The following is a 27,617-nucleotide window of genomic DNA, read 5'->3' on the forward strand; positions in this document are numbered from 1 at the left end:
TCTAGTTTTTTAATGCTTCCTGCCCCCTACTATCATGATTCAGCTAAACAAGAAGATGTATACTGGTACAGATAAGAAATTGAAACACAGGGAATCCAGGACAGATAAACCCCTCAGGACCAATAGTGAGAGTAGTGATACCAGGAGAGTAAGGGGAAGGTGGGGTAGAAAGGGGAAACCAATCACAAGGATCTACATATAAGCCCCTCCCTGGGCGGGAAGACAATCAAAAAGTGGGTGAAGGGAGACATCGGACAGTGTAAGACATGAGAAAATAATAATAATTTATAAATTATCAAGGGTTCATGAGGAAAGAAGGTTGGGAGGAAGGGGAAAATGAGGAGCTTATACCAAGGGCTCAAGTAGAGAGAAAATGTTTTGAGAATGATGGTGGCAGCAAATGTACAAATGTGCTTGACACAATGGATGGATGGATGGATTGTGATAAGAGTTGTACGAGCCCCCAATAAAATGATTTTTAAAAGAAGAAAAAAAAAGATTTACAATCTGGGAAATGCAGAAGGGCAGTTCTACTGTCTGACAGGACTTCTATGAATAGTCAGAATCACTTGGATGACAGTGGGCTGTTTAATTTATTTTGGAAACAGTGATTTCTGAGAACTGAATGCCAACCAAACTAGCAGCACATACAACGCAACCACATGAAGCTGATGTGGCTTCGACACTGTAGACTTCATGACAAAGGGCCTTTATTTGATACATTCTGAGGCTAAGAAATACTATCACTTTTAAACTTAACTTTTCTGAGCCTTCATTTACTCATCCGTAAAATGGAGTTATATATTCCATGGAGTTTTTGTGGTAATCGGAAGAGCTAGCAGCACCATTCTCAACAAAAAAGGATAACTTGCTCGATAAACAATTAGTGGTTCACTTTTCTTTTTTAACTCCTAAACAAACAGCATTAAAGGCAAAATACTGAGTCCCAGGATGGATTCAAATGATTACAACTGAATCAGCTACCCCAAGTTGCTGGGAAAGTTATCATATTATCCCAGATGATGAACATTTACCTTAAGGTAGTACAGGGTTGTCATGAGTCAGGATCTAAGGCTGGCGCACAAGGCAATATCACGGAATCTTAATCGGATGGTTTGCCTTAAGAAAGGGGAGACAAAATTTAAGAGAACTTAAGAAGTTCACATTGATTTGAGATGATGCTTTTGTTCATCAGAGATCTTTTCTGCTGTTGTGCTGAAATAATTGCCTTAGGAGGAACAGGTCCACTCGTTCTCTGCACTGAAATCAATCCCAGTTGAACTTCTAGCGCAGTCTAGTGGTTATTGACTTCTCTGCCTTCTCTGTTGCCAGCCTGGAATCCCACAGTAATTCCAAGTCATTGTTAGGCATTTAGTAGCAGATTAGAGCATGGCAATAAAATTTATTTCATATAACCTATACATCTATTTTCATTTGAAGGCAAGTTCATGTGCTTATGAGCAAAGTTCAGTGCCCTTTGCCCCTAATCGTATGTGACAGTGGTCGGATTTAGAATCAGAGGGAAGCTCGAGCGCCTCACTTCCAGTTACACTCATTTCTTCTGGGCCTTGCTTGACATCCTCCTATTTAGTCCTGGTGCTAAAGATAGAACAAAGGTGGCCTGCCATCAAGCATAAGTCGACCATCTATTAAGCCACAAGGGGGCGCTGGTGTTTGGAAGTGCTGGGTTTGGAGCCCTGCATTAGGATGGCGTTTTTCATAATTGAACAATAATGAGGCCTTTTATTCCCCCTGTTCAGTGCAGTTACTGATTTGGAGCTCAAAAACATCTAAATATTACAGTATCATGCAATCTTCTGAAGTAATCAATTGCCTAGAACTCCTCTTTGCTAAAATTTACTTTGTCTGTCCAAGCAAATTTACATCAGTATCGACTCAATTTCTATCTCGACATACAAGATGGCACCAGTTCTCCTTCTGCTTTGTCATGGTGCATTTATGCTTTTGAACTTCACAATGTTTTCGCTTTGGGAGATCTTGAAGTATTGTTTAGGTACAACACTGATTATTATTTTCTTAGTTCCAAAGCTTCATATTTTATAGAGAAATAAAAACAGGAGCTAACTGAAATATTGCTTTCTCTTCTCATGGTTTTCATTTCTATAAGCTACCACTAATTCCCTTGGTCATTAATGTGGATGGTAGTAAATCTCTAAGTCAGAACCTGATTCATTCATTCATCCCCACACTGCTTCCTGAGTATCTATTTATTAGGAGATGCCCCCAAGCAGCTAATCAGACAAGCAAAGTGCTTGCTCTCATGCTGCTTATAATATGATGGGGGAAAAAAAGTCAACCCACAAGTATCATTAAATGACATTATATTATACAGCAGTGAGTATGAAAAGTATAAAAGTAAAATGAGATAGAGAGTGACTGGGCTGAGGAGATCACTGTAGACATCATAGTCTGGGAAGGACTGCTTGAGAAGATCGGCCAAGCAAACACCTGAAAGGTGAGTTCACCAGCTGAGCAACAGCTGAGCAGGCAGCCAAGGGAGAAAGGCATAAGATCAGATTAAAAAGTTACGTGTAAGTCAGATCATGCATGATCAAGTAATTTGTCCTACGTCAGACAGGTAGTAAGTGGTAGAATGAAATTCTAAATCCTGATCTGAACCGCTATGCTATGCTGCTGGAGCTGTGTGGCTACTCCTTTCATTAATTTTAATCAGTAATGAGGAAGATGACTAGTTCCTGAACGGGGATCCTCTTTCATTCTACTGGACTTAAATCAGAGTCCATCTGCCTTCTGGTTCCAACCCAGGCCCAATTCTCCGGGATGTTTTTCTTTAAGGTCATTTCTCAGAAAATCTTTGAACTTACACATTAACACTTCATGTGACATACCAGCATGAGCCATCACATGGCAGTCAACCAAGGACATTTATACCTGCCCTGCCTCTGCAGAACCTCACTCATATGCGGTCAGGGAACACCTGGCTCATGGGCGAACAGAGCCATGGAGACAACGGGCCTTGGGATCACCTCTTCAGAGAAGGAAGACACAAGCCAGCTCCTGTGGTCCAGAACCATGGAGGGAAGAAGTGGGAGCCGAGAGGGTGGGTGAATTTAATAGACTGGGCTGGGGCACTATATTCTACTGTCATTGATAAGGTTTTCAGTGACTAATTCCTCTGGACGCTGCAGGACAGGGCATTGTGTCATTCTGTCATACACAGGGTCGCCGTGAGTCGGCGCCAACCCTGACAGCGTTTGGAAGGGCCCAGATCTTCGGCCCATGAAGAACAGAATCTATCCTCATCACACAATACTTCCCCTGAATGCCTTTGCCTTTCTCAGGTGTCTCTGTGCTTTTCTGTGTGGACTGGCCTGAATCGATCCTTAGTTTTATCCCTTGTGCCACCTATCTCCTCCTCTCTTCCACATCCTGATTTCCCTGAGGCCTGACAAGACAGGGAGACTTTCATGTTTCTTTAACTTCTGCTTCTATTCATGATGCATTGATTTGAAATGTGAAAAGGCTACCATGATTTTTTAAAGAGAAGCCCCTGTCAGAGTAAAAATACTTGTCTTAGTTATGTCTAATAGAAAGACCACAAGTCAACAAATTTATTCTTTCTGCTGAGGAGGCCCGAGGGTTGAATTCAGGCACCGGCTCCAGGAGAAAGCTTTCTCTTTTTGTCCGGCCTGGGGGAGTCTCTTGTCTCTTTTCAGCTGCTTCTCCTTCGTTCCTTGGTGATTTCCACGTGTCCTGGTATGTTTCTTCCCCTGTCTCTGCTTGTTTGCCAGTTACTTGCTCAATATACTCTTTTATATTAAAAAGGAGATTAAAACAAATTCTACATTAATAGTGCATCTTAGCATAACAAAGAAACTAGTTCCCAAGTGGAATTATAACCACCAGCTATCTTTTGGGGGGAACACATTGAAACACTAATTAAAAAATACCTTGATAAAAATAATAGAAGACAGTATTGATCACTGTCTCTCAAACGAAACAGAGAAATGAACAGAATTTTCCCTTGTCCAATAGATTAATTCATGATTGCATTTCTAAAAAACAACTCAAAACTCTAAAAACCAATCATTTCAGAACTAGAAATAACTCTTTTGTTTTTACAATTTGATGATGCATTTATATGGTAAATGCCAGATACTGAAATTCTGAAAATTAAAAAGTTGAATTCTTATGAGGGTGCTAACTTCGCTCCTTTCTAAATATTTCCATGTCTATATTAAGGCATTCTTATTGGAGGGTGAGTAACCTGCAGTCAGGGCCTGTTAGCATCACGTGATTGATACGTTCTGAAACTTAGTATGGAAGACAACCACCGTTTATGCTTCTCATGAAATCCAAGAGTGAGGTTTCTGTAAAACAGCTAAGAGTGCTTGCTCTGATGTAAACATATTAATTTATGCTGCTGCTTTGCTTTCAAACTGGGACTTAGACCTAAGGGAGGATCCTGGCTGGAGCAGAAAGCTCTGAATGTCGGAGATGAGAGAGGAAGCCTGGCTGCCTGGTGGAAATCTCAGCCTGGGGGGTGGGGGGAGATTTCAGGAGGCGCCTCTCTACAGTCAGTCGGCTCAGGAGGAAGCACGCACACACACACACACACACACACACACACATCCCCACAAGGGGTGGATGGACACATTTATGAACAACTTAAGTAGAACAGTGCTCTGTACAATAGTTCAAAACCTGAAAACCACCTAAAATTTCCCCCAATATGGAAATGTCTGAAAAGAGTAAGGGCAAAGTCTTGGTTAACATCAAAAGCCAAGTAAAAACTGGTGCTCTTGATAAAAAGTAAGTAAAGACATAGCAGTGATCCTCTCAATTTCAAGCAGATAAAAGTGGCATGCAAATTGTTTACATGACACAGTACCAACTTTGTGGTGGGAGAAATACTATTAAAGACACAAAATCCTGAAAGAAATATATTAAAACATTTGTATATTTTCCAAATTGTCCCAAGTAAGAATATTTATCTGCTTAGGTCTTACTGTGCTCTGAGTCCAAATGAACTCAATGACAGTGGGGTTTTTGAGTCAAATTTTTAAGAGGGTCTGTGTCAGTAATCATGGACATTTTCAGCACTTAGCTCTTTAAGTGTTGCTTTTCCATGAGTCTGTGTTTTCTCCTGTTACTTCTGCCAGAAGCTCAGTGGAACTTCCCCATATGTATTTTTTGGGCCCCTTGGCTTTGTATTTTCCATTTCTTTCGCCCTTCATTTGCATTCTGAATGAATCTCTTGCACTAGTTTTTCCATTTGTTAATTTTATCCTGTGCTCGCTGATTTCTTTTAACTTTAAGTTTAGTTTTGTCTTTAGTTTACTTATATTGGTTTTACTTTTTAGTTTTAATATTTTTAATTTAGGGTTTTCTGTTTTTAGTTTAAGGATATTGGTTTCATTTCTAGGCTTTTATACTAATTCATTTTTATTTCATTTCTGGCAGCCCCCCTCCCCTAGTTTCTTGTTCTTTATTAGGGGTGCTGGCTTTCCATTTATCTCTTTGATGAGCTTAGGTGTATTTATTTGACAGTCATTTTTCTCGTTGCTCTTCACTTGAGCTGGAGTGTATTTATCTCTTGCGTTGAGTGTCTTATTGATTTTCCTTGTTTTGATATTTTTTATTATACTCTCCTCTTGGCTGGGAGGTATCTGCTGTTTGCCTTTGTTGTACGTGTTTTGTTCTCTCTTCTTTTAGGGCTTTGAGTCCAGAAATATTCTTCTGTTGTTTGGGCAGCAGCACATACGTTTCTGTAAACTCTTAAAGGCTGTCAGGATGCGGGGGAAACTGCCTTGCTTTGAGTAACTTCTGATACAATGACCTGCTATTAGCAGTTGGCTATCGAGGTGGGGTTTTTCTTCCCAAATAGGACGAATCTCATTTCTGTTACTGATGCCAGCGATGGCATCCTTCCTGTAGGGCAGGTTTTAATCCCTTCTGATCACCTGCATCTGTCTGGACCGGGACCCAGACAGCCTGTTACTTCTATCGCACTTACATGTTCATTGTTATATGTGTGGTAAAGATGTGTGTGTGTGCGCGCGCACATGCGTGGCCTTGCATTGTTTGGTGGGGAGAGATTCTCGGTATATATACCTTAAATCAGGGGAACTTTTTTTTGGAAATACATGCAGTTCACCTCGACAGTAAAGCTGGCACTTTTTCAAAGCAGGGACACAGACTGGAGCATTAGCGTTATTTCCTACAAAATAAAGATTGTTAACCTGAAGGAAACTCCTATTTGAGTTTCTGTTCAAATGCATCCATTGAAAGATCAAGAACATTTCCCCCTTTACAAAGTCTAATTTATCCACCAACAAAAAGAAAAATAGCATCAGCTGACTCCCGATGAACAAAGTAAGCTGTCAGGTCCTTACCATCTGTTTCCGCCCCTAATCCAGATGGGCTGCCAATAGTAATTTATGAAAGCATCTTGCTGCTTTCCAGAAAGAATCATTAGCACACATAAACTTGAGGAGTCTTCCCCCCTCCTGCAGCCGGGTGGTGAGCGAGGCAAAGGCAGGACAATGCTCCCCTGTAGCCAATAGGACGGCCTGTTCTTGAGTCCCAAGTCAGTGCAGCTCTGCTCTATGGGGAAAGATAAATTAATCATTTTCCTCCGCTCTCTCTCCTCGCTACTGGATCAATGCCTAAGGGCGCGTGGGCACGGACTGCTCCCATTGTGGAATTTCTAGTAAATGTCTGAAGAAGCCTTTAGAAGAGCACCTTGTCCATGCTCGTGGAAAAAGCCCCCAAAGGCCAATTCAGATTTTCAGTGCAAATTATAGAGTGGCTAGAAGTCTAGTAGATTGTCACCACCACTCTCACAAGCGAGGCAGCAGAGGAGTAGCACTGCTTTGTAGTTGGATCTCCCTGATAAGGCGTGATGTTAGAGTTCCACCCTGTGTTTATTCCCCTACTTCAGCCTTTGTCTGGTTAATTAGAATGACTGTGAAGTTATTGATTAATTCCTGGGTAATGTGTAATTCTCTTCCCTTTGATTTTTCAATTCATATAAAAACTACTGACCACAGGAGGTCAGACCTTGCCTTTAATTAAGCCATTTACTTTTCAGGCTCTGAGAAAATTACCAACGTGCATGCTGCACATGGTTAAAAATGTTATAGAATGTTCGAAAGTCAGGTTCCAAATCGGCTCATAAAATGTGTAACAGCAAAGACGGCAGCAGGGCTAGGTTTCCTGTAGGAAATGGCAAGAGACAGAGATTGGGTCCTAGGAGTGTGGTGGGTTTAATCCAGGTGGGGATTGAGGAAGGGAGGGCAGCCACTGACCTTTCTTTGACAGAGATAGTGTCCTTTCTGTGACATAGAGAGGCAGCATGACATGATATGAGGAGGCGGAGCCCTAGTAGCATAGTGACTAAGGACTCAGCTGTTAACCCAAAGGTTGGCAGTTCAAACCCACCAGCTACCCTGTGGGAGAGTGATGTGGCAGCTTGCTTCCAGAAAGATTCTTGCAAACTCTTGCAAGCTGCTCAGCTCTGTCCTACAGAGTTAGAATGACTCTGTGACAGTAGGATTTTGGCTTTGTTTTTAAGTGAGCAAGATGATTGGGAGTGCTTCTCGGGAAGGAGTCTAGGTCACAAGTAAAGGTGCAGGGCACCCTGAAAAACCCAGAACCAACTCAGCCATCGAGTCAATTCGAGGTTGTAAAGGTTTCTGAGAGCAGAGAGCATCATCTTTCTCCTGAGGAGTAGCTGGTGGATTTGAATAACTGGCTTTATGTTAAGCAGTTTAATGCTTACTGACAACACCACCATGCACGCATATTGTCAGGGGGCATCGCGTTGGTTCTGTTTAAGATATCACAAAACAAACCACTGCCAAGTCTTGCTCCATCCTCACAATCATTGCTGCACTGGAGCCTGTTGTTGCAGCCACTGTCTTGGTCCATCTTGTTGACGGTCTACCTCTTTTTCACTGACCCTCTCCCACGTCTAATATCCTTCTTTGGGGACTGGTTCCTTCTGATCATGTGCCCAAAGTACATGAGACAAAGTCTTACCATCCTCGCTTCCAAGGAGCAATCTGGTTTTACCTCTTTTGAGGCAGATAGCTTTGTACTTCTGACAGACCATGTTATATTCAAAATTCTTTGTCAAAGCCGTATTTCGAAGGCAGCCTCAAGTCTCCATCATTCCTCCTTATTCATTGTCCAGGTTTGACATGTTTACCAAACTGAAACCAAACGCAGTGCCACAGAGTTGATGCCAACTCTTAGTGACCCCGTGGGACAGGGTGGAACTGCGCTGTGAGTTTCCAACTCTGTATGGGAGTAGGAAGCCCTGTCTTTCTCCTGAGGAGCAGCTGGTGGTTTTGAACTGCTGACCTTGCTGATGGCAGCCCAACTTGGAACCACTGCACCACCAGAGCTCTGCTCTTACAGGAGGCAAGTAAAATACAAGGGATTGGGGTCAGGCGCACCTTAGTCTTCACAGGGCCCCCTTGACTTGGAACACTCTAGAGGACTTTTCCATAGCTTATTTGCCCAATGCAATATGTTTGATTTCTTGACTTCTGCTTCCACTGGCATGTCTGTGGCTCCAAGTAACATGAAATCCCTGACAACTTCGATCTTTTCTCCATTTGTTATGATGGTGCTGATCCATAAGGTTGTGAAAAGTTTTTCTTTATTTATATTAAAATGTATTCAATATCAAAGGCTCTAGTCATTCATCTTCATGGAAGAGCAAGACAATTCAAGTCTCATCTAAGACTTTAAGTACAGCAGCAATGCATCCGTTGACCCAAATCAACAATAAATTTGATTGAGCCTAACTATGCAAGTGTGAAGCATGACAAATAGTAAAAGTGGCTAGTGTACACTCCCTAGGTGAGCAGAAGTTAAAGTCCGCATTTGAAAACTATAGAACACGAGCGACATTTTAAAAAGGATCTGTGCATATCCTTTTCTTGTTCCTTAAATCTATGTCCTTATCTTCCCATAAATATTGATCAAAGAGTCTTTTTACTTAATTTGAAAATGTGTATTGATCTTCTGCTATTTACAAGGATAGGCGCTGCAATAAGAATGGGTACAATAGAGTCAATGAATAGCACGCCTTCTTTCCTTTAAAGAATTTTCAAAGGAATGGCGATAGCTCAAATGACCACAAAAACAAGGCCAGAATCTCCTTGTTCATTGAAAAATGAAACACGCATGGGCCTTCCAAAGAGGGAGATTCTATTTTCTTGATTGCTATTCACCGATATGAAAGATGGAGCTTATAAAGAAGTCATATTTTTTGTGGAAGGGCTGCTCGATTTAGTTTTATTTCCCCATTGTCTGTTTTTGGTGCTGGAGAGGTGATGTAATTCTAAGAGGGTGCTGTGTCCCTCTAGTGGCCTCTTCACAAACTACAGGCATTGCCTCCAGCAGAGAAGCCTATCAATGTCAAGAGTATGTCCTCTTCTGTGAAAGATAGCATCCACACCCAACTCCAGAGAAGAAGCTTTAGAGTAGAACACTCCCCAACTCCCAGTCTGGCTGGCTCCCAGACCCAGAAAAAAGTACTGCGAGGTCAGAAAACTGTTGACCCTGGGATGAGATGAACAGGTTTAACACACTGTGCCACTTAATCACATTGTGACCGTAGCAAGTTAATTAACCTCTCTGTTCCTCAGCTTTCTCACCTGCGAAACAGGGACATTATTAATAGTCTCAAACTCATGAGGTGTAGCAAGAATTAGGAGACAGCTTCCGTTAAAACCATAAGGAAAAAAGGTATCGCTACAGAACACGCTCAATAATCGTTTTTGTTAGTGGCAGTACAGAGTTTTTCTAATGGTTGAAAACTAAGGTGTTGTTTGTAAACCCTGAAATTTCAGGAGAAACCCAATCTAGAAAACTAGGAATTAAGTTCAAATATAAATGCAGTCAACAATGATTAAATACAATGCAGGAATAGGTTAGTGAGCAAAGACATTTGACTTTGTAGCTGTGTTACTGCTTATTGGCTGTGTGTGTTTCTGGGCAGGTTGTGTGACCTCAGACGCTTCTGTGACCTCAGACGCTTCTGTTTCTTCAGCTAAAAATTGGTGTCAGTGAGGTCGACCTCAGAAAGCTTCGTTGAGTGTTCTATGAAATAGTGCATGTACAGCACTTAGTGTACTTGTTGCCATAATGCATTAAAATGCTAACAGTTTAATGCAATATTATATAACAGTCTCTGTAAACAGCAAATGCAAATTTATGGGAAGCACAAATCCACAATCCCTATCTCCCAGGGCACTGTACAGCCGAGCGACAGCATCTGAGAGGAGGGAGTGCGCTTTTTATGTGAATGACCAGAGAGGAGTCTGCATTTCATGTGAGCATTAAGGAGTTAACTCTTAACTCCTCAGTGAAGATAAAATGGAGATTCAAGTAGGGCGCTCAGGAGGAGATGAGGATCCTAGAGCAAGCCTTGGTCAGAGTCAGAGGGTAGGTTTTGTTACGAGGGATCATGGCTGGGATTGAAGTTGGGCCCCAAACACTGGCTGACGGCCATATTATTTAAAAGACCAAGGAGTAAAAAGAGTAACTTGAGCAGACGTTAAGAGGCTTGGCTGGACCTGCTTACCAAGGATCAGCTTTCTTAGGAAGCAGCCTATTGAAATCTCACGGTATTTCCTCCCAGCAGCATCTCCGTTAGGCCAAGGAGGACTCTATTCTAGGGCGAGTGAGCAAAGGGTCATCACACTGCATTCTGGGTAGAACCACAGACAGGCAACTTAGCAGCGGAAGGGGCCATTGTTGAACTTGATGCTTATGGTTTCTTTTCGGTCATTTCCAAATACCTTTTTATTTTCTGACATTTCCAACAATATTACTTTTCTGTGTGCTTTCACATTTCCTTTCCTAAGCTTTGTTCTCTGTACATTTTTTACAGTGCCTCTCACTTTATCCTTCTTGTTTCAGATTTCTGGAACCTGCAGAGTACTGGATCACTAGCCTTTCAAGTACCTTTTTAGCATATAATGCCCCGTTTAAGCCTAGTTTAAAGTATTAAAGTATTAAAGAAATTGTGGACTTAAGTGTCCTGAGAATCATTTTATAAAATGTCCTGATTTCACGACCACTCTGAGTATTAAAGTGAAAGTGTAATAGTATAACACGGAATATTATGTGACACGAATAAGATCTCTTGCAGTTTTATTTTTCCTCGATTAAACTTGTCAAGGATACCAGAGGTATCCAGAGGATGTGCCTGAGTCCCAGGCACATTTGTCAAACAAGGGAGAAGTCTCAAGCCACCTGATGAACTCTCGTTTCTTTTGCAAACTCTTTGTCATTATGATGAGGTTGTTTTCTTTCTCGATCCTTTGGGATCTTGCCCTCATTTCATTACTAATTAAACTCATTTTTACAGTCATAAATTAATGATTTGATGTAAAATTATAGAAAGTTGTATCTCATTTCACAATCTTTTAAAACTCTGGGCAATTAAGTTAAGAGTTATCCTCTTGAAGGAAATGGAGGACAGGAAATTGAAAGGCCTTACTATCCTAACAGAAAGCACAGGGTCTGTTTTAGAGACAGGTTGAAAAAATGTCAAATGATCAGTCCATTCTTTCGTTGTCTTGAGCTGCCAGCTTGCCTAGAAGAGTGGCCTGCTGGGCCGTGCCTGACCTCCATTGGCCTCAAGAGGAGGGACAACTTAACTGGACATCAGCCCAGGGCCAATTTCTATAAAGTGGAGGCCAGACAGGCTTCTACCTTCCAAACTTCTTTACCAATTGTGACATCAACCCTCCCTCTCCTGGCCTCTACTTTTCTGCTCTTGGTTCAATAATTGATGGCAATGGCCATACAAAGCTCAACGACAATGCTCAAGATTATGGGGTTTATGAGGGTAGTTCTGTTGTTGTTAGGTGCCTTTGAGTTGGTTCTGACACACAGAGACCCTGTGAACAACAGAATTCTCACGAGTGTTGTTACGCTTAAGCCCCTGGTTGTAGGCACTGTGTCGATCCATTTTGTCCAAGGCCTTCTTCTTTTTCTCTGTCCCTCTCCTTTACCAAGCATGATGTCCTTCTCCGGGAATGGTCTTCCTTCATAACACGTCTAAAGTAGATGAGATGGAGTCTCACCATCCTTGTTTCTAAGGAAGCTGTACTTCTTCCAAAGCAGATGTGTTTATTCGTTTGGCAGTGCATGGTACGCCTGACATTCTTTGCCAGCACCACAATTTGAACACATTGCTTCTTCTTGGTCTTCTCTATTCAACGCCCAACTTTCATATGCATATGAAGCAATCGCAAATACCATGACTTGGGTCAGGCACACCTTAGTCCTCAAGGTAATAGCCTTGTGTTCCAATATCTACAGAGGTCTATGCAGCAGAACTAGCCCAACGCAACATGCCCTTCAGTCACTTCATGGCAGCTTCTGTGAGCATTAAGTGTGGGTCCAAGCAAGACATACAACTTCGATCATTTTTCCATTTATCGTGATGGTACCTATTGGTCCACTTGTGAGGATTCTGATCTTATTTACACTGAGTTGTGATCCATCCTAAAGGCTGCAGTCCTTGATCTTCATCAGCAAGTGCTTCAGGTCCTTCTGACTTTCAGCAAGCAAGGTTATGTCATCTGCATATCACACAGCTTGCTAATACCAATCTTGATGCTGAATTCTTCATATAATAGGGTTTTTTGATGACTTATGCGGCCTACCGATTGAATAAGTATTGTGGGAGCATACAGCACTGAGGCACACCTGTCCAGATTTTAAACCACGCAGTAGACCCTTGTTCTGTTTGCACAGCTGCCTCTGGATCCATGAACAAAGTTCCAGGTGAACACAATCAAGTGTTCTGGAATTCTCATTCTTCTCAAGGTGTGTCAGTCTGCGTAGACTAGAGGAACAAATCCATGGACACACATCTGTATATAAGAAGGATATTGATACTCAAGAGCAATTGACCATTGAGAAAACACCCCAGCCCAATCCAGATCAAGTCCATAAGTCTGATATTAGCCCATATGTCTGATGTCAATCTGTAAGGTCCTCTTCAGACTCATGAAACACAGGCAATGACGCCGAATGTAGAAGATCACAGTCCAGTGGGTGGGATGTCTTTGGAATTCAGTGGCATTGGAAGCATCTCAGCTCTGGCAGGGGTCTCTGCATGGCTTCTCCAGCACCCAGGGCTGCATCAGGGTTAAGTCCATTTGCCTTGTCAGCTGCTATGTCTCCTAAGGAGTGAACAGAGAGATAAAAGTGTCTCCCACCTCCAAGGAGGAAAATACCAGAATTCTCAGAATCCTTAGGGGAAGGCCATGCCCACACAGAAGCCTCATTGGCTATGACCCAATTGACAGAGTAGACTCCACCCCTTCACTATTAATCCTCAAATTGACACATGATCATATATCTATCACAGAAGGCTATCCATAGTTTGTTATGATCAACACAGTCGAAGGCCTTGACTTAGTCAATAAAACACAAGTAAACAACTTCTGATGTTCTCTGCTTTTAGCCAAGATGCGTCTATGTGAACAATTATACTCCTTGAATCCAGCCTGAACCTCCTGGTCAATATACCGCTGCAACTGCTGTTGGATGATCATCAGCACAATTTCACTTGCATGTGATATGAAAGATCTTGTTCTATAAATTGAACACTCAGTTGGGTCACCTTTCTTTGGTGTGAGTACAGATATAAATCCCACATTTCCTGACATAGATGAGTGAGTTCTTTCAGTGCTTCATCAAATATTTCCATGGGTCTTCCATCAATTCCTGGAGCTTTGTTTTTGTCTAATGCTTTCAGGACAACTGAACATCTTCCTTCCTTCAGTACCACTGGTCATTGTTCATATGCTACCTCCTGGAATGGTTGGATGTAGGCTGGGCTTTTTTTGTACACTGATTCTGTGTATTTCCTCCAACTTCTTTTGATACTTCCTGTATCATTCAATATTGTTCCCATAGAATTTTTCAAGATGGCAACTCAAGGTTTGAATTTTTTCTTGACCCCTTTCAGTTTCAGATATACTGAGCATGTTCTTCCTTTTGATTTTCTAACTTTAGGTCTTTGCACATCTCGTTATAATATTAGACTTTGTCTTCTCGAACTGTCCTTGAAATCTTCTGTTCAAGTCTTTGACTTCATCCATTCTTCCATTTGCTTTAGCTACTCTATAATTAAGAGCAAGTTTCAGAGTGTCTTAAGACTCCTACTTGGATCTTTTCTTCCTCTCCTGTTTTTTTAACGATCACTTGCTTTCTTCATGAATGATGTGCTTAATGTCCTCCCACAGCTCATCAGGTCTTCTGTCATTATTGTTCAGTGCATCAAGTCTGTTCTTGAGATGTTCTCAAAATTCAAGTAGGATATATTCAAGGTTGTATTTGCCTCTCATGGACGTACATTAATTTTCTTCAGCTTCAACCTGAACTTATATATGAACAATTGATGGTCTGTTCTACAGTCAGACCCTAGTTTTATCTGCTGCAATTGGGCTTTTCCATCATCTCCTTCCACAAATGTAGTAAATTTGATGTCTGGGTGTTCCATCTGGAGAAGTCCATGTGTATAGTCACTAAGTGACTGAATTTCTGAGATTATTTATTTTATACTCACCAGGACAGCAAAATTGACCAATGCCAAAGTTAGAGTTCCAAGTTTTTAGAATCACAATAAACTCTGTTAACAATCATGCACAAATCATATAAGTCTGTCTATTCCCCAATCTTCTTTTATTGAGACCCATCAGTAAAAAAAGTAAATACACCCAATCTGCAAAATCCCACCCTGTTGTTTAGTGGAAGTTATAAAAACTGTGGTTAATAGAACTATTATTGACAGATGGGCTTTGGATCTCCACTCTGACCCTTTGCCTTCCTACGCATGTGATTGTTTTTGAACTTCTGATACCTATTCCAATTGACACCTCATGGTCAATAGTCTGGGATGCTACTTCCGTGTGGGCTTAGCTGTTCCCCTGCTAGATGGCTACTTGCTTAACGTTAAGCCTTTAAGACCCCAGACACTATATCTTTTATTAGCCGGGCACCATCCACTTTCTGCACCGCATTTGCTTATGCACCCATTTTATCTTTAGTGATCATGTCAGGAAGATGGATATTGCCCTGTGCCATGTTATCAGAACAAAGTGTTCTTGTTTTGAAGGAAAGCGTAAGTAGAGGCTCAAAGTCTGTCTGCTACCTTAATGTATTGCCATATAAATATATGTACATAAACCAACCCCTCAGAGAAATAATAATAAGTAGACATTTTGAAAAGATTATTAGACCTGGTTTTATAAACTCATAACTCATCTTTCTCCTCAGGACTGACTGATTTAAGCAAAGCAATATAATTTGTTTTGCTGTATGTTGTACAAGACTAAAGCTACTTAACCTCTCTGATCCTGAAGTCTGAAATTGGAAGCTTTTATCAATTCATATCTACATGAAAGAGCAAATCTGTTTTCAAACACTACCTATTCCTAGGGCTCATTTGTATATTGCAGTAAACCAAACTAACAGCTGGTTTGTTCTGTTCAGCTTTCGGATGACCGGAATCCACGAGATGGTAGGATGCATTCAAAGGCGAGTGGATCACCTGACTGAACAGTGTTCTGCGCACAAGGAATTCGCTCTTAAGAAGCAGCAATTAACAGCCTTGGTGGAGGGTTACCTAAGGAAGGTAGTTTCATAACGTGTTCTCCTAAAGCTAATTTTGAGACGCATCTGCTATAATTCCACTTGCCACGGTAGCTTTTTCTAATTTGCTGACACTTTGCATGTGGTGGCTGTAATGGGTGGGCATGGGAGGGGGTTAGGGACTTATTTTCGCATGCACCTCTTACTTCCACATCAACTCCACCAACAGAACAAGGCCAAGTTGAGAATCATATTTACTCATCAACTGTCCCTGCTCCAGGTTTCAAGAATAAATCCAAAGCATTAGCTGGAAACACATCCTTTGAATATACGAGAGGGCTTCCAAAATTTCATGGAAAATGCAATGAAAAATTAATGCAGTGGTCCCATGAATTTTCAGCAGCCCCTCGTATGAACACAAAGGCGGTTCTGTTTCCCCAGGACCACGTTAATTGGACCATAGGAATACTAAAATGGTATCAGCAATTGGTAGGGTTCTGAGCATAGCTTAAATAACCATGTGTAGATTAACGTAGTACTGTGCAAACTGAGCACCACGTCTTGATAGATATGAGGGGACTTCAAAAAGTTTGTAGGAAATATGCGGCATCTTTTAATTTAATATTTCTGTGAACTTTCTAAAGCCCGAAGATAGATGGATGGATAGATAAACTGCCGCAAGAAATGATGAGTTTCAGGTTTTTGTAGGTAATAACAGTGCCATTATTATGCTTTGTAGAACTAAGCCAGTTCAAGGGACATGATGATTTTGAATAAAAACACATGAAGGTTCTCTTTACAAAGTGAATAAAGGGGCTTTCAATGGAGAACAAAATCAGACAGGTACTGTTTGAATGAATGGCCAATGGGTGGGATATATAATAAAAAATGGTACTACATCAGTGATACTAATGTCAAGAAATGTCACTGTATGCTAGAATCTCACATTTCCAATGATGCTGTCATTTGATTCGATGGATAAATACCTGGACTTACACAGGTGAGGGTACTAAATATGTCTAGTTCTATAAAGGACATTCGGGCTAACTATGTCTCCATTTAGCTAAGTATGTGTCAAGTTAAATTATCTTACCACCTGTTATTGATTCTAAAACTTGGGAATTTGAGGCTTGTTCTGATGCCCGGGTCTAGGAGATTCCAAATATGACACAGCTGTGGGGTGCCCACATTCCCTAGAGCTTGAGACTCAAGCTAATTTGGTGGTGGCGGACTACACAGTAGGAACTCAAGCAGCTGTTGCTACTTGTCTTATGCCAGCTCTGAAGTTGGACCCTGGCTAGAGCAAAGAGATGAAAGAAGTAATTTGAACACATTAAAATTTTCTTTATACATTGATTGATGTGTATTGAATATCAAATCATATTCCCCCAATTTCTATGATTAAATGTGTTAAGTGCCTGTGTTTCACTATCATGTGTACACATAGCAACCTGTAGGATGGGTTCTGGACCTCCACTTCAAAATGTGCAGGCAAACTGTGTCCCGTTCAACTTACAGTTGATACCTCAGAGTTAGTTGATTATGTGAATTCACCTCTGCTGCTGTATTGGCACGTGAATTATAATTGCTGTTTAATATAGATTAGTTCTTAGAGGATGGAGATGATGACACATCTCACCGCTTCTAATAAAAAGAAACATTTAAAAGCATTCCCGCTGTCAGTTGGTCAGTAGTATTATCTCATATGAAGAACACAGCATTATTTATTTACGTAAGTTTAAATATTTAAAGCTAGTTTTTAGATGAAAATTGACGGCCTATAGTGTCACAGGCTTCCTGTGGATTAGGCATTTGGCTTCTAACTGCAAGATGCAAACCCACCAGTCACATCAGAGAGAAAGAGGAGGCTGTCTGCTCCCAGAAAGATTTGCAGTCTCTGAAACTCAACAATAGAGTTGCTTTGAGGTGGAATCAACTCAATGGCAGTGAGTTATTTAAAACATAATGGAAATACAAAGGGGCTTCAGAAAGTACCCCTGTGGGTCTCCAACGCTGTAACTCAGGGGTTCTCAACCTTCCTAATTCGGTGGCCACTTAATACAGTTCCCCAACCATAAAGTTATTTTCGTTGCTACTTCACAACTGTAATTTTGCTAGTGTTGTGAATCGGGTGACCCTTGCGAAAGGGTCATTTGACACTGAGGGGTCGCGACCCACAGGTTGAGAACCACTGTGTAACTGTTTATGGGAGCAGTCAGCATTGACATTGAAAGTCAAAAAGTTCATGGAAAATTGAAATGAAAAGATAATGAAAATTTCCACAAACGTTTGAAGCCCCTCCTGTATGCACATATACTCCCGCAGCTCAAAGATTACATGACATTTTAATATGTGTATCTTTTACCTGTGATATGTTTTCTTATTTTATATAACTATTTATAAAGGTGAAAATGTCGATTCAGAGAATCAGCCCCGTACTTTCCAATGCAATAGATGTCAGTTTCAGCCTGTCTGAATCAGAGAAGATTTTGGGTAAATATCTGGAACTGGATAGCCAAGCTAAGGTAAGTAAAATAATAATTATTCTATTATGATTTTATAAATATAATTTATCTTCATATTAAATAGCTACAAAACAACCCTAGACACCCTGAGATTTGCAATTTTAGATGACTACGATAGCAAATAATGTGTATACTACATGTGTACTAATATGGGCTTAAATTATTTCCATGCACATTTATTATTGCTAGGTGAATTTCTTAGGGTGGTTGAACTCACGGAAACACAGCATCAGTGCCTGGCATTACACATACATTTGGCTTTTTCCTCGCCTGGTCAATGTTAACATCTCCTTTGGGGGTGCCAGAGGAAGCAGGGAGCGTCCTGCTTTAGGACTGCCCACGTTGCGTTTGCCTGCTAGACCAAGTTGCAACAAAACATTTCCCAAAGTAGATGCATTACTGTAAGACTTTGGCAGACAAAGAAAATGACAGGGTATTTGCACACTCAGTTTTCAAAGCCAGAAAATTCCGCCCTGCTCCCTTGAACCTTCTGTGTCTTCCTCCTTTCGGATACCCTGTTAACACCGACGCTGCCTGCCTACTCCTGCAGGTGTTTAAGAAAGGTGAGTGGAGTACCTCTCAGGCAGGTAGGAAGTCGCCTTGTTACCCTCTCAGTTCCAAGCAGAAGAGGGCCTCACGCACCTCCTGCCTCCTGAAATGCGCAGGTGAACCCATTTTCACAAAGTAATTTACTCGATGGTGTGTGTGTGTTAATTTCTTATTTAAAATGCTTAAAATAAAGTTTCTGCCTGGACTCAGTTTCATTGTTTTATTTAAAAACTGTTTGATGTGGGGGACAAAGTGAATACAGGAAGAGAAAGACCCTAGTTCTCGTCTTTCCCTGAGTGCCACCCTGAGGCAGCGCTTGTGAATTAAAGCCATGGCCATTCAGCCGAGTGCAGAGTGCCGGGATGTGCAGGCAGAGAAGCAATCCCTCCTTGCTGCAAATGAGAATGAAGTCTTTTCCTTCATTTTTGCTTGATTCCTAGCTTGGTCTCGGGGAATTTGGCATGGCTGTTCTATAGCAATTGTATGTGTGCTGCCTCCAATATCTACTCACCCATCCGATTAGCAGTTTCCACCTGCCTACATTGCACTCAGATGTGAGCAGAGGGGAGCATCCCTGACTGTAAGAATCTCTAAACTACACGGACTCTTTTAGGTTTTTTAGGCCTTATATGTAATATTTGCCCTACACTTGTTTAAACTTATTTCTAGATAGGATTTCAAATCAGCCTGCCTAAGTAAACTTACTGTCATTTTAAAATTAAACTTGTAAATTTGCCAATTCTTACATAGCAGAGCTAGTTAAAGAATTTGCTGGCTCTATTGCTGAATTGCATAAGGCAATCCTCAAGTATAATCACAGTCCTGGCATTTTGTTTCACCCCCTTTGGTGCCAAACAACCTTTCTTCTGTCTGTAACACGGACAACAAAGTGCTCCAGATAAGAAGGGAAGCCGAGAAAGCTAAGGACTTCACGGAGCTGCTTCAGATTCTGTAGTGCCTTTGTTTTTCATGTTTGAATATTGTGGCTTGGTTTTACTGAGGGGCGTCTTGGTAATAGTTCAATTCACCAGTGTCATCGATGGGTGGACAGAAAGTAATGAAAAACGAACGTTTGCAATTCCCCTGTTGGCTTCTGACGTCCCGTGCTTTGCTTTCCTAGGAAATATCACAGCAATTAGAAGCAGCTGCAAACATCATGACAGAGAAGCACGAATTCGGGTCCGATGAAGTCACATCACTTTCTTCTCAAGCTAAATGGCTAGAGGAAGAACTACAACTGCTTTCCCAAAGCATTGGACTCAGGGTGCGGGTGCTGCAGACCCGGGTGGCATTCCTGAAGTCATCAGAACAGGTACCGCGCCCGTGGGTGGCCCCTGACCATCATCTGGCTTCCTCTGGGGGGGCAAGCGCTGCCATTTATAAGCACACAGTAAAGGGACTGCAGTAGAATGCCTTTTACGGTGCCCTACAGATAGTTACAGCATCCTAGAGAGAGAACAAACTTACTTAAAAAAGACATCGCAAAAATTTAAAAAAATTTAAAAATCGCTTTCCATGCAGTTGATCTTTTTGAACAGCTAAGAAATGCAGGTGGTCGGTTTAACACTCTGAGCACCAGCGGTGAAGGTATGTTGGGAACATTCTGAAACCTGTCTTGTTTGTTGGCTTTTAACAAATTCCCTCTGAGAACCTCCTCTGGTGGGGTTTTTCTGAAAGGGGTTTCTGAACTGCAGTAGTGTGCTCTGCGGCTGCTGTAACAAATCCCCACATCAGTTGTTTAGAGTCATACAAAGTCGTCTTCTTAGTTCAGGAAGGTGAAGGAGTCAAATGGCCTTCACTTTAGCCAAACTCGAGGTGTTGGTAGGGCTGTGTTCTTTCTGGAGGATGTAAGAGAAATGTTCACATACTTCAGCTTCTCGAAGCTTCCTGCAATCCTTGGCTCATGGCCCCTTCCTCTCTCTTCAAAGACAGCACCACAGGATCTCTCTCTCTCTCTCTCTCTCTCTCTCTCTCTCTCTCTCTCTCTCTCTCTCTCTCTCTCTCTCTCTCTCTCTCTCTCGCTGACCTCTGCTTTGTCATCGTATTTCCTTCTGGATCTCGGAGCCTCTGTCTACCTCTTTTAAGGTCCCTTGTGATTATGTTGGGCCTGTCTGGATATTCCCAAACTCTTGATTTTTTAAGATCCTACATTTAATTGTTAAGTGCCATCTGCAAAGTCCCCTTTGGTGGATCAGGTTACAGACCCACAGGTTCTGAGCATTAGGGCTTAAGCATCTTTGGGGAGGCTATTATTATGTCTATCACACTAGATAATATTGAAAATTCTCCCTAATAAATGAGGAGTCCGTCTATCAAAAATCCCAGTTTCTTAACGATTTTGTTGTTCTTAGGGGCTGTTACTGTGGCTCTATGGACAGCAGAGTGAAGCCCTTCTGATCCTGCGTCATCCTCGCAATTGTTCTGATGCGTGGGCCCCTTGGCGCAGCCACTGTGGCAACCCATCTCGTCAAAGGTCTTCCTCTTCTTCGCTGCCCCTTTACTTCACCAAGCATGATGCCCTTCTCCAAGGGCTGGTCTCTCCTGGCCGCTTATCCAAGGATGAAGTCATGCCGTGCTTGCTTTGAGGCAGCCTCCTGGTTGGACTTCTTCCAGGACAGAATTGGTTTGTTATTTTGGCAGAACGTTCAACACTCTTTGACAGTGATTTTAATATTCAATTTTCAAATGCATTGATTCTTCTTTGGTTTTTCCTTTTAAATGACCAACTTTCACATGCACGTGAGGTGACTTTTGTCATTTAGATGTAGCAATAGAGAAATACTAGCATCCTGTGTGCATTTAACCCAGGTCCGTGTATACTCCACGGGCATGCATGTCATGCTTCTGCCTAGTGAGTTTAAGCGTATGTTGGTTTCCCACTTTCTCCCCTCTGCCCTTCGAGCAAAGAGTCCTCGATTGGTGCACATGGTGAAATCCTCAGTTATTTATCAAAAGGTTGGAAGTGTAAGTCTACTCAGAAGAGCCTCGGAAGTTAGTCCTGGGAATCTGCTTGCAAAAGATCACAACTGTTGATCAGAGTCCTCCAGGGAGACCCAGGGCTGCTCTGAGTTGAAATAAAGTTGTCAGCTACTGGTTTTGTCTTGTTTGGCTTGGCTCGGCTTTCCTCATGCTTTCACCCTTGCCTCTTATGACCTCCAGTCCATGAGCACACATGGCCTCTGTCTGGTTCATTTTACGATATTTAAATTATTAGAACTCTGAGGGAGGTCCGTGCCCAGACCCCGACCACCACCGACATCTCTACATCTTTAATTGGCCTTTGATCATATCTAGTTTATTTTTTAGCTCTTCTTGGCCCTAAGTTCTGAGTTCAGCAGAGGCATTCCGATGGGCCTGGCTGTCCCATTAATGCATTGCTGTTCAGGACTTAAAGCGGAGGAGGGCAATAAAAAGATACATGTTCTCTCTGTGTCTTCCCTGAGAAAAAACAAACCTTGGTTTCTAGGTAAACACCCACTGTCATAGCCCATTGGCCCTTTGTCCACCTGGAGCCTCCTCAGGGCTGGGACTACGCTTCACAGATGACACTTTTTCAGAAGAACCCCATGTCATCTCTTCTTCCCTGCCTTCACTAAATCTCTTTTTCTACCTGGAAAATGCCACTGCCCCAGCAATGCTCCCGTCTCTCCGTGCTCACCCCACCATGACTGTCCTTTCCCTGTGCTCATTCATTGCCATCTCAGTCTCCATCCCTGAAGCTCCCTGCCTCCCACCTTGACGGGGCCAGCCGATTTCCAATACTGCCTCGATCCAACTCTGTTTTCTCAGCCTCCAGATGCCATTATAGGAAAAATCCCACAGCTGCCTGCTGATGGGCACTGGTGCCAGTCAGCTTAGTGGGGACAGAGCGAGCAAAGCCCACTGTGGGTCCCTGCCTTCACTGGAGGTCACGTCACATCTGCTCCTTAGCTGGCTTCCACTCAACAATGATTTCCAAAGGTCTCACTTCCATTTCCATCTACAAATCTTGGCCTAGAGCTTTACTTTTTAACCCTCCGCCATCCAGTCAATCTTGACTTTCTCATAGGGCCTTTTTTTTTAACTTGAAGCACTTAATTGATAAAGATCAAAACCTTTGGTATGAATTCTACACCTCAGCCTTCAATATAGATCCTCCTCACCCGATCAATAAACAATAGCATGATACACAGAGGAAACATTGACATTGTTGAGCATTACATTTTACTTGGATCCACAACCCACACCTGTTTAAAAAAAAAAGGAGGCGGGACAAAGTCTGGCCCTCTCCAGTTTCACAAAGTGGCGAGGGCATCTCCATCATCAGCATCGATGGCCACGCCCTCTAATCTTGTCAATTCTTTCACAAGTCCTTCCTCCCCCAGTGCTCCACTTCTCAGTTGGGTTCAATAATTCACCTTGAACCCAATTACATACAACCATAATGTTCATTAAGGACTTTTAACAGGGTTTCTGGGCTATGAATATCTACAGGAGGAGAAATCCTCCTATTTCTCCCAAGGAGTAGCTCCTGGTTTTAAACTACTGACCTTGCAGTTAGCAGTCCAATACTGAGGAGTGCCATCAGAACACCCTAGCTTATACTTCCTTGTGGGTGGTGGGGGGCAATGAAGCCATTGAATACAGCTGTCTTAATGTCCTTCTACTTGCAACCCTGTGGACATATTCCCCCGCTCTCCCTTCTCTCCTATAAAATGAAGACTCTATTCCAATGTAGCATGAATGAGTCCTTCTCTATATTTGCTTATATGTAAGACTACTCATTATGTTTTGATTTTTCCATTTTGCCATTTTTCACTCATTCTTCTCCTTTGGTCTGTAGTTACAGCCTCATAGCTTAGCCCTCAAAAATCTGAACTATCATCATTGCTGCCCTGTGGCAGGTCCCTGTACTCGCTTCCTAGCTTAATGAAATTGCCTTCTTTCTGCTCTCCGTGCCTCCTTCAAGTCCACCCTTCATTCTTCCCTCTTTGCAGCAAGAAACCAGTCTGAAGCAAATCCGTTCATGACACCTCCTGAAATTCAGATGCAACTCAACAACTATAACTGGGGAAGTGGGCTGTCCATGACTTACCCTGCAATTGATAACAATATTAAAGTGTATCATTAATTACCTTACTTTTTAAAAACATCTAAAAATTACGCTAGAATAAATTCAAGGGGGTCCTATAAGGACATCGCTTTCACTTGCATCCAGAGAGAGACTGTTGGCGCATCTGGAAAGGAAGGTAGATTAAAGTTTTTCTTCAGATTTATTCCCAAGCCCACGAAGCTGATAATATTCTCGAAAGCTCCTTGGGGAGCCTATTAGCTCCCTTGTGACAGGTGCATAGACTACTCAGGGTAGAAGAAACAAGTGTCACCAAAGCACAGAGTAATGACTACATGGGATAGGGGGATGGAGAGAGTCTTTGGTTCCTGAGAACTGTTTCTGAGCTCTTCTGTTAAGTTCACTTAACTGAAGAGCATTAAAAACTTTGAGATATCACAACTGGCCATGGCCTGACATTTCTTCCCATATTTAGATTGCTTTTAGTAGTTATGAGCAGCACTCCCAGTCATATCCTACTGACCATTAATGATTATTCAGAGTGCATAACACTTAAGTAAAATTTTTTGACTATTCCTGTTTTACCCAATTACATGCTAATCTATACTTCTGCAGGCGCATTTGATTTTTATGTAAGCTGCGTTCGAGGAGAGTGATCGAAAATCATCAAATACCGTTTACATTGGTTAGCAAATGAGAAAATGTGATTCTAGGAGGCAGAGAAATGTGCTTCAATAAGATTAAGCCATGGAGGCAGTTTAACACTAAAACTTCTACAAAACATTAGTGATTGTTTCTACTTTCTTTGTTCGGAGTTGTCACTGATTCGAAACAAAATCTGTGATTGAACAATTAGTAATCATCGGTCGCTGACTTAATGTTCCTTTCTGACTTACATTCCTGATTTTATACCTGTGTTTTCCCCCGAAGTATAAACTCCGCTCTGTGTGGAACCATCGGGTCTTTGCTGTAAAGCACACCAGTGTACGAAGCACAGTTTTCATTGTACATAAATACGATCTTAGCCACAGCAAGTTGTTCTCATGAGTGATAAATTTGTCAGCTGCACCTCAGACCCCGTGGTAGTTTTGTCTGCCAATGGCCTGTGCAACGTCCATGCCTTTTCAGTACATTGACAATACTTAATGATGATTTTTAAAATTCTGAAGATGTAGTTTTAATTGAACTCTTATGTAGGTGTTTAGTGGAATCTTGCTCTTTTGTTCTTTTATAAGACTATGTTCAAATGTTCTTAATTCTCATTTATATTATGTTTTTTAGCTGGCGGAGCAGTCTCAGAGTCTTAAAGAAATTTACCAAGCTGCCATCTCTTGGAGGGAGGAGGATGCTGCTCAAGCCAAGTATTGGTGTGACTCAGCTGAGAGACAGTGGCAGCTATTTTTAAAGAAGAAGGTTTTCACCCAAGATTTAGGGTTTGAGTTCCTGAATTTAATAACTATGGTGAGAATAATATTAAATGACCCACTGTCTGCATAGATTCTTTGTCAGAGTCAGAATCATACATTCAGGAGGTTACCATCTCTTAGGAGCCTTGGAGGTGTAGTGGTTATGAGTTGGCTGCCATGTGTGTGGTCTCAGTTCGACACCACCAGTAGCTGGGCAGGAGAAGACTGGGCTTTCTGTTCCCCTGAAAAGTTAGTCTCGGGAGCGCCCAGAGTTTCCAATGTTGACAATGCTGAGTCAGCATTGATGCGGTGGCGGTGAGTTTGGTTTGGGGGTTGTGTCAATCCGCTGTGGTGGTTTAGGGAGGCTCTAGAGCAGGCCTGAAGCCCAGCACTGACACGTCTGCTTGGCCCTAGATCTCCGTTAGTTTACAGCATGGAGGTTATGGTAGCTGTTAAAAAGACAGCGCCTATAATCCAAACGCATGGCTGTTGTTACTATACCACGGTCCTCAGAAGAATTCCAGCCAAGTGCTCAACGTTACGTTGAAAATGTGCAACAAAGTCCTTACATAACTCCCAGCAGCTTCAGATAAGGTCTAAGAGGACTTTCCATTTCAGGGTTGGGTGTTTTATTTTTTTGTTTTTTTCCTACAACATGCCTTTTTTTGTAGTGAAACTTCATTATCTTGAGTCACACAATATTTGCATTGTCCGGAGTGATCTCTGTAAGCCTACCGCTGCCATCACTTGATTCAGACTCTGAGACCACAGAGAGCAGGGCAGAAGGGCTCCTCGGGGCTTCCAGGAGTGTTGGGTTCAGTGTTCGCCTTAACCACTGTAAACTGGAATCCAGCTCCTCATCTATGGATAAACACAAGTGTATTTTTTGTCCTTTTTGCATTTCTTACTTATTTAGGATGTTTAAGTTTGCACAATCAGATGTTTATGTTTATTATTCAAGAGGAACCTGCCCACTCCAAGTCGTAGTCTATCCACATGTTCTAAATAAATTAGGTCATCGTGGTGCTTAATGTTCATCTGATAACAATAGTGTGTATTTTACTACATACATGGGTATTTTCTTTCCTTGATATTATTAACATTGTTGATTAATCTTAAATTTTCTATTAATGTCTTATGACAAATAAGTTCCAACTTACTGACAAGAATTAAGGTTTTAATTTTATTGGTTTAGTGAAAGTCTGAGAAATTAAATTGTTATTTAAGAAATGAAATTGCTATGGACAACTTGTACATAACAGATTTTATTGTTAAGAGGCCAGCTACCATTTTCAGCTGATTGATTGATTTCAGCCCTTGATTGAGTTACTGTGATTTATATTTTCAAATTTAAAAGGGAATTTTAAAAAATTCATCGAGAAATCAAAATTGGAGAAATTGATTCAAGCCAAATATCTTGGCAAACTTCTTGATGAAAGTGCCAGCTCACTAATTTATCGTTTTGGGTGCCAAAGCCTCTATCCTGGGGACCGCCTTCCTGTTACTCAGCTATATGCAAACAAAGCACCAGAACACCATGTACGGTATATGAATCTCTGTAGAAGATGGATAACTTAGTTCCTTGTTTTGAACAGATTGAGGCAGAGTTTTACCAGGCCCCGTCACAAAACTAGAATGAATAAATATGTTTATTAATTAGACTGTAGACAAGTTGGTTAACTTTCCTGAGTGGCCAGAATCCTGAAGTCTGCCAAATGCGTGCCCCCTCTTCTCCGGATCCTGCCAGCTAAACAAATCCCACAACAGACTACAGCTCTCCCTTTTGCTAACCTCTCTCAGGCCCCATTGGCTTCTGTTTATAATTAGCTACAGTTTCCAAGATTATATTCAATTATATGTTATATTGTATTTTCACTAACAGTTTATTAACAAGATGTGAAAGACTGTGTAACTTTATGTATAGACCAACACTCAAAACCAAATCCAATGCTTTTGAGTTGATTCTAACTCATAGCACATTGAATCTTATTACTTATAGTTTAAAATTTTATTTCAGTTCTCACAAAAGGGAGTAACTTGAGGAGCTACTTACAAGGGAATTTTAAAAATAATTGTAATATGTACAACATGACAATTTGAAAACAAACAACAAAAGAGGCCTCCTAAAACCTACCCCCTCATATTCCCTGATATTGAGATTTTTAACACATTCTAGTGGCTATGTTAAATAATATATATCATTTCTGAGGTAAGTAAAACATACTTCAAAAAATTCATAGAAATCCTTATTAAGCAAAAATATCAAAATATGAAGCTATTATGTCTCAATATATTCTTCATCTGGGTCTCCATACTTCTGAAGGTAGTGTTTCCACTTCCCCCATCAGCCTCTGCACTCTGATCTATATGACATCAGAGTGACCATGTGGGCTGACTTGAGGGACTCGGGTCATATCCTTGTGAAGTGTTCGTAGAGCTTATGGGGGAAAAGAAGTCTGAAGGGGCAAGATT

The 27,617-nt window shown here is 41.6% G+C and overlaps 1 protein-coding gene across 4 annotated transcripts in view; it reads left to right on the forward strand.

Annotated features, from left to right (window-relative positions):
* The window catches only part of CCDC141 (coiled-coil domain containing 141), a 229,118-nt gene that overhangs the window by 161,390 nt on the left and 40,111 nt on the right, over positions 1–27,617 (forward strand). For all 4 annotated transcript variants that reach the window (XM_075529468.1, XM_075529470.1, XM_075529471.1 and 1 more), the window contains 4 exons: positions 15,517–15,658; positions 18,021–18,140; positions 19,810–20,001; positions 25,021–25,200. In XM_075529468.1, coding sequence (XP_075385583.1) covers positions 15,517–15,658; positions 18,021–18,140; positions 19,810–20,001; positions 25,021–25,200 — 634 coding nt within the window. The remainder of the gene's footprint in view (positions 1–15,516; positions 15,659–18,020; positions 18,141–19,809; positions 20,002–25,020; positions 25,201–27,617) is intronic.

This window comes from Tenrec ecaudatus, chromosome 13 (genome assembly GCF_050624435.1).
Source record: "Tenrec ecaudatus isolate mTenEca1 chromosome 13, mTenEca1.hap1, whole genome shotgun sequence".
NCBI lineage: Eukaryota > Metazoa > Chordata > Mammalia > Afrosoricida > Tenrecidae > Tenrec > Tenrec ecaudatus.